Source organism: Pezoporus flaviventris, unplaced genomic scaffold (assembly GCF_033815535.1).
Source record: "Pezoporus flaviventris isolate CSIRO_AGI_PZ_B2104156 unplaced genomic scaffold, CSIRO_AGI_Pfla_v1 ptg000583l, whole genome shotgun sequence".
NCBI lineage: Eukaryota > Metazoa > Chordata > Aves > Psittaciformes > Psittacidae > Pezoporus > Pezoporus flaviventris.
In genome coordinates this window covers 57,770-65,318 of record NW_026893130.1, presented here as the reverse complement: position 1 = coordinate 65,318, position 7,549 = coordinate 57,770, and the positions used below count along the sequence as shown (strand labels likewise).

The window sequence follows — 7,549 nt, the reverse complement described above, 5'->3', positions numbered from 1 at the left end:
GGTTCCCGTTGCTTCCCCCCCCGGCTGCTTCCTATGGGGGGGGAAGGGGGGGGGGGCAGGATGGGACCGGGAATGATGGGAGTTGGATGGGATTCCAATGGAAAAGTTGGGAATGCTTTCCCATCGGGGGGGGGGGGGGGATCCGGGGGGGGGTTTCCATGGAAAAGATGGGGTTTGGGAGCATGGGAATGGGATGGATGGGGGGGGAGGGGGTGTCCAAGTGGGGAATGCCGGAATTCCAGGCGAAATTCCACCCGCACCGGGCCAATTCCCAACACTTCCCCTCCCCCATCTTGGCCTCTTCCCGTTTGTTTGCGCTTTTCCCGTTGGATTTTGGACTTCCCAGGTTGGGCCCCTCCCCCCCCCCCACCCCCAAAAAGGGCCAAAAACCAGCCAAAAAAAAACGGGAATTCCATCCCAGGGGGAGCTGAGGTGAGCTTGGGAACGCCGGGAATACCGTGGGCTTTCGGTTGACCCCAAAAGGGGTGGATTTAGCCCCAAAACGGGTGGATTTAGCCCCAAAACGGGTTGATTTAGCCCCAAAACAGGTGGATTTAGCCCCAAAACGGGTGGATTTAGCCCCAAAACAGGTGGATTTAGCCCCAAAACAGGTGGATTTAGCCCCAAAACGGGTGGATGTAGCCCCAAAAGGGGTGGATTTAACCCCCAAACAGGTGGATTTAGCCCCAAAATGGGTGGATTTAGCCCCAAAACAGGTGGATTTAGCCCCAAAATGGGTGGATTTAGCCCCAAAACGGGTGGATTTAGCCCCAAAACGGGTGGATTTAGCCCCAAAATGGGTGGATTTAGCCCCAAAACGGGTGGATTTAGCCCCAAAACGGGTGGATTTAGCCCCAAAATGGGTGGATTTAGCCCCAAAACGGGTGGATTTAACCCCAAACCGGGTGGATTTAGCCCCAAAACGGGTGGATTTAGCCCCAAAACGGGTGGATTTAGCCCCAAAACAGGTGGATTTAGCCCCAAAACGGGTGGATTTAGCCCCAAAATGTGTGGATTTAACCCCAAAACGGGCTGATTTAGCCCCAAAACGGGTGGATTTAGCCCCAAAACGGGTGGATTTAGCCCCAAAACAGGTGGATTTAGCCCCAAAACGGGTTGATTTAGCCCCAAAACAGGTGGATTTAGCCCCAAAACGGGTTGATTTAGCCCCAAAACAGGTGGATTTAGCCCCAAAACGGGTTGATTTAGCCCCAAAACGGGTGGATTTAGCCCCAAAACGGGTGGATTTAGCCCCAAAATGGGTGGATTTAGCCCCAAAACGGGTGGATTTAGCCCCAAAACTGGTTGATTTAGCCCCAAAACGGGCGCTTTTAGCCTCCAAAATGGCACATTCGGGAGCCAGGAATGGTTGGGAATGATGGGGGGAGGCGTTGGGATGGGAATGGGATGAGGCCACAGAGCTGCCCCAATTCATCTGGATCTCAATCCCATTGCAGCTCTTCAATCCCAAGCTCTGGAATTGGCCGTTGGGATGCGGATGCTCGAGGTACAGCACCTCTTTTTGGGGGGGGGGTATGGGATTTATGAGCATTCCATAGGGAAAAGCGGGATCAAATCCATCTGATCCATGGATAAGAAAGGGGTTGGGAGCAATTGAACTGGGTCAATGCATCCGGACAATGGGATGTTGGGATCCAAGCCCGGAGCTGACCCCCCCCCCCCATCTTTGGTTCCCCACAGCTCTTCCTCCTCCTCTTCTTCCTCCTCCGAGGGCCTGGAATGGCTCCAATGGGAGCGATGGGAATTCGGCGGCGCCGGGGTGAGTCCGGGTCCTGGTGGGGTTTGGTCCATAGGGATGCGGCGTTGGGATGAAGCTGGTCCAATGGGGCTCCATCCATTGGGATGAAGCTGGTCCGATGGGGGTCCATCCATTGGGATGAAGCTGGTCCAATGGGGGTCCATCCATTGGGATGAAGCTGGTCCGATGGGGGTCCATCCATTGGGATGAAGCTGGTCCAATGGGGGTCCATCCATTGGGATGAACCTGGTCCGATGGGGGTCCATCCATTGGGATGAAGCTGGTCCGATGGGGGTCCATCCATTGGGATGAACCTGGTCCAATGGGGGTCCATCCATTGGGCTCCATCCATTGGGATGAAGCTGGTCCGATGGGGCTCCATCCATTGGGATGAAGCTGGTCCAATGGGGGTCCATCCATTGGGATGAAGCTGGTCCAATGGGGGTCCACCCATTGGGATGAACCTGGTCCAATGGGGGTCCACCCATTGGGATGAAGCTGGTCCAATGGGGGTCCATCCATTGGGATGAAGCTGGTCCAATGGGGGTCCACCCATTGGGATGAAGCTGGTCCAAAGGGGGTCCATCCATTGGGATGAAGCTGGTCCGATGGGGGTCCATCCATTGGGATGAAGCTGGTCCGATGGGGCTCCATCCATTGGGATGAAGCTGGTCCAATGGGGGTCCATCCATTGGGCTCCATCCATTGGGATGAAGCTGGTCCGATGGGGGTCCACCCATTGGGATGAAGCTGGTCCAATGGGGGTCCATCCATTGGGCTCCATCCATTGGGATGAAGCTGGTCCGATGGGGCTCCATCCATTGGGATGAAGCTGGTCCAATGGGGCTCCATCCATTGGGATGAACCTGGTCCAATGGGGGTCCATCCAATGTGGGTCCATCCATTGGGATGAATCTGCTCCTGTGGGGGTCCATTAATTGGGATGAACTTGCTCCTATGTGGGTCCATCCATTGGGATGAACCTGGTCCAATGGGGGTCCATCCAATGTGGGTCCATCCATTGGGATGAACCTGCTCCAATGGGGGTCCATCCATTGGGATGAACCTGCTCCTGTGTGGGTCCATCCATTGGGATGAACCTGGTCCAATGTGGGTCCATCCATTGGGATGAACCTGGTCCAATGTGGGTCCATCCATTGGGATGAACCTGATCCAATGTGGGTCCATCCATTGGGATGAACCTGCTCCTATGTGGGTCCATCCGTTGGGATGAACTTGCTCCTGTGGGGGTCCATCCATTGGGATGAACCTGCTCCTATGTGGGTCCATCCATAGGGATGAACCCGCTCCAACGCAGCTCCATCCATTGGGATGAACCTGCTCCTATGTGGGTCCATCCATTGGGATGAACCCGCTCCAACGCGGCTCCATCCATTGGGATGAACCCGCTCCAACGCAGCTCCATCCATTGGGATGAACCCGCTCCAACGCAGCTCCATCCATTGGGCCCCCCTCCTCACCCACCCCGCCCCACACCCCTTTTCCCCCCCTATAGCCACCCCTTGGCTCCCGGAGGACCCCCCTTCCCCCCTGCAATGGGTGCCCTTCCAAGGCCGCCTCCCCCCGGACGCCGTCTCCAACTGGAACTCCCATTCCCAGCGCCTGGAATTCGTCTGCTCCGCTCTCAGCTGCCACACCGGCGCCTACGTCCCCTCCCGGGGCCCCTTTTGCTTCTTCCCCTTCGCCGAGCGCGAGCATCGCGCCCAAGCCTTCAAGCTCTTGGTCAACGCCGGCGGCCTTGAGGACCTCCAATGGGTCAACGCGTCCTTCGGGGCCGTTCCGGAGGGCGCCGTCGAGAGCTGCCCCCACGACGACATCTTCGTGGCCAGGACCTCCTATGGCTTGGGCAAGGTGGTGAAGGAGCAGCGCGCGGCCTTCGTGGTGCTGGACGGGGAGGAGCTGTGGTTCAAGTGGTACCAAGTGTTGGCCGTCAAGAAGGGCCCGTCCAACGTCACCGTCGCCGACGTGGTCTATAACACGAGCGGAGCGGTGCTGAGCGCGGAGGACGTCACCTTGAGCAGCGCCACGGTGCGGAACCGCGGCTGCGCCCCCCAACTCCGGCGCATCCCCATGGAAGCGGTCTTGGAAGTGGAGCACGATTGGGTCTTGAGGCCCAACTTCTTCGCCGGGCTCCGCGGGACGCTCGAAGCAGCCCCGTTGCTCTTCAACGGGAGCGGGTGGGAGGCGGGCGCCGTGGGCGCCGTGCCGTGGGTGGGGGGAGCCAGCACCATGGAATACGTGCTCCATAGGGACGCGACGGAGCGGGAGGTGGCAGCGGGAAGCGCCTGCGCCGCGGCGTTGGTCGGGCGCCGCGTGGACGCCCGCGTGCCCTTCGCCGCCCGCGTGACGCGAGGCTACGGGGATGGGCGCCGGCACGGAGGGGCCGCAGGCGGATGGGCGCGGGTGCGGGTGGTGCTGGGGGTCAGGCCCAGCTTCGGGCCCTGTTGGCCCATGGAAGGGGTGGGCCCGTGTCAAGTGTGAGCTGTTAGGGTTAGGGTAGGGTTAGGGTAGGGTTAGGGGTAGGGTTAGGGGTAGGGTTAGGGTTAGGGGTAGGGTTAGGGGTAGGGGTAGGGGTAGGGTTAGGGTTAGGGGTAGGGTTAGGGGTAGGGGTAGGGGTAGGGTTAGGGGTAGGGTTGGGTTAGGGGTAGGGTTGGGGTTAGGGTTGGGGTTAGGGATAGGGGTAGGGTAGGGGTAGGGTTAGGGTTGGGGTTAGGGTTGGGGTAGTGTTAGGGGTAGGGTTAGGGGTAGGGGTAGGGTTAGGGTTAGGGGTAGGGTAGGGGTAGGGGTAGGGGTAGGGGTAGGGTTAGGGGTAGGGTTGGGGTTAGGGTTGGGGTAGGGTTAGGGTTAGGGTTAGGGTTCGGGTTAGGGGTAGGGTTAGGGTTAGGGGTAGGGGTAGTGTTAGTGGTAGGGTTAGGGGTAGGGTTACGGGTAGGGTTAGGGTTAGGGTTAGGGTTAGGGTTCGGTTTAGGGGTTGGGTTAGGGTTGGGGTTAGGGTTAGGGTTAGGGTTGAGGTAGTGTTAGGGGTAGGGTTAGGGGTAGTGTTAGGGTTGGGGTTAGGGTTGGGGTTAGGGTTAGGGTAGGGTTAGGGGTAGGGTAGGGGTAGTTTTAGGGGTAGGGTTAGGGTTAGGGGTAGGGTTAGGGTTAGGGTTAGGGTAGGGTTAGTTTTAGGGTTAGGGGTAGGGGTAGGGTTAGGATTAGGGTTACGGTATGGTTAGGGTTAGGGTAGGGTTAGGGGTAGGATTAAGGGTAGGGGTAGGTTTAGGGGTAGGGGTACGGATAAGGTTAGTTTTAGGGTAGGGTTAGGGTTAGGGTTTAGGTAGGGTCACTTTTAGGGTTGGGTTAGTTTTGGGTTAGGGTTGCATTAGGGTAGGGTTAGGGTTAGGGTTAGGGTTAGGGTTAGGGGTAGTGTTAGGGTTTTGTTAGGGTTAGGGTTAGGGTAGGTTTAGGGTTTAGGTTTAGGGTTAATGTTAGTTTTAGTGTTAGGGTTAGGGTTAGGGTTGGGTTTATGTTTAGGCTTATGGTTATGGGTTATGTTTTGTGTTGTGAGTTTGATTTAGGTTTAGGCTTACGTTTATGGTTAGGGTTATTATAGCAGAGCCACCATTGAGCTGTGGTGCTGAGGGCTTCGTCTCTATGGATTCTTTTCCATCTAGAACCCAAAATGAACCCAAATGTTGTGTTTTCATTTTGGAATCTTCTTCTCCCCATTCCGACAATGAAGACCCCCCCTAAAACTTCCTATTTTCATCAAAACCTTTCTTGTCTTTAAAAAGTGGGCAGCACCAGCTCAGGAACCCGAAAAAGGGCCCAAATTGGGTGGTTTTCCACCCAAAAACGCCCTAGAGGGCTCTTTCCCACCCCCATGGACACTTCCCACCCCAAGAGGTGATGGTGGAGGGAGGGGGCATCCACATGGAGGTGGTGGCATCACCTCCGGGTGCTGGTGGTCCATATCCCAGTGCTGGGAATGCCGGGGGGGGGATTTAGGTTACCCCCAAAATGGGTGGGATTAGCCCCCAAAATGCATGGGTTTAGCCCCAGAATGGGTAGATTTAGCCCCAAACTGGGTGGATTTAGCCCCAAAATGGCACATTTGAGAGCTGGGAATGGTTGGGAAATGGGGTGGGGGGGTGGCTCTGTGTCCCTGCTCTGTGGCCACGTCTCATCCCCACATCCCCATATCCCCATGTCCCATAGGATCATAGGATGGGTTGGCTTGGGAAGGACTTTAAGATGATCCAGTTCCATGGGCAGGGACATCTCCCATTGGACCATGTTAGCCAAGGCTCCATCCAGCCATTCCATCCCCACGTCCCAGCCCCACATCCCCATCATCACGTCCCATTGCCACATCCTCATCCCCACATCCCCATGTCTCCATCATCACACCTCATCCCCACATCCCCATCTCCATGTCCTCATCATCACATCCCATCCCCATGTCCCATTCCCACCCTTATGTCCCATCCCCACATCCCGAACCCCACATCCCCATGTCTCCATCATCACATCCCCACATCCCCATGTCCTCATCATCCCATCCCATCCCCACATCCCCATCCCCACATCATCCCATCCCATCCCATCCCTATGTCCCATCCCTGTATCCCCATCCCCACATCTCCATGTCCCCATCATCACATCCCCATCCCCACATCCCCATCCCATCCCCATGTCCCATCCCTGTATCCCCATCCCCACATCCCCATCCCCACATCATCCCATCCCATCCCATCCTATCCCCATGTCCCATCCCTGTATCCCCATCCCCACATTCCCATGTCCTCATCATCCCATCCCATCCTCACATCCCCATCCCATCCCATCCCATCCCCATGTCCCATCCCTGTATCCCCATCCCCACATCTCCATGTCCCCATCATCACATCCCCATCCCCACATCCCCATCCCCACATCATCCCATCCCATCCCATCCCATCCCATCCCATCCCATCCCATCCCATCCCTATGTCCCATCCCTGTATCCCCATCCCCACATTCCCATGTCCTCATCATCCCATCCCATCCCCACATCCCCATCCCATCCCATCCCATCCCCATGTCCCATCCCTGTATCCCCAGCCCCACATCCCCATGTCCTCATCATCCCATCCCATCCCCACATCCCATTGCCCTCCAGCTTTAACCCCCCTCCTCTTATGGAAAGGGATGAGGATGCTTTGGGAATGATGTGCCATTCATTCCTTAGGGAATCCCTTATCCCAAAGGCCTCATGGAAAGGGATTTGGGAATGATGTGCCATTCATTCCTTAGGGAATCCCTTATCCCAAAGCCCTCATGGAAAGGGATTTGGGATTGATGTGCCATTCATTCCTTAACGGATCCCTTATCCCAAAGGCCTCATGGAAAGGGATTTGGGATTGATGTGCCATTCATTCCATAGGGAATCCCTTATCCCAAAGGCCCCATGGACAGGGATTTGGGATTGATGTGCCATTCATTCCATAGGGAATCCCTTATCCCAAAGGCCCCATGGACAGGGATTTGGGATTGATGTGCCATTCATTCCATAGGGAATCCCTTATCCCAAAGGCCCCATGGACAGGGATGAGGATGCCTTGCAGTGGGTGAGAGCTCCATCAGGACCCCCAAGCTGGGGGAGCATCGGGGTGCACGTCAGCACCCGAGCCCTGGCACCCATCGGAGCCGACGTCATCCCCATGGATCCCGGCTTAAACCCGGCACAGACGGGGCCATTGTGAGCCCTTGGCTCTGTCCTCAAGCCCTACCCATAGGCAAACAGCACCA

At 56.7% G+C, this 7,549-nt stretch overlaps 1 protein-coding gene across 1 annotated transcript; it reads left to right on the top strand.

The window, feature by feature from the left end:
- The first annotated feature begins 376 nt into the window (after nucleotides 1–376).
- Nucleotides 377–4,261, top strand: LOC133264055 (natterin-3-like). Its single transcript, XM_061443956.1, has 4 exons — nucleotides 377–432; nucleotides 1,458–1,507; nucleotides 1,702–1,780; nucleotides 3,276–4,261. The coding sequence occupies exons 2-4, from the start codon at nucleotides 1,493–1,495 to the stop codon at nucleotides 4,259–4,261; spliced, it is 1,080 nt and encodes a 359-aa protein (XP_061299940.1). The 5' UTR covers nucleotides 377–432; nucleotides 1,458–1,492.
- Nucleotides 4,262–7,549: the final 3,288 nt, after the last annotated feature.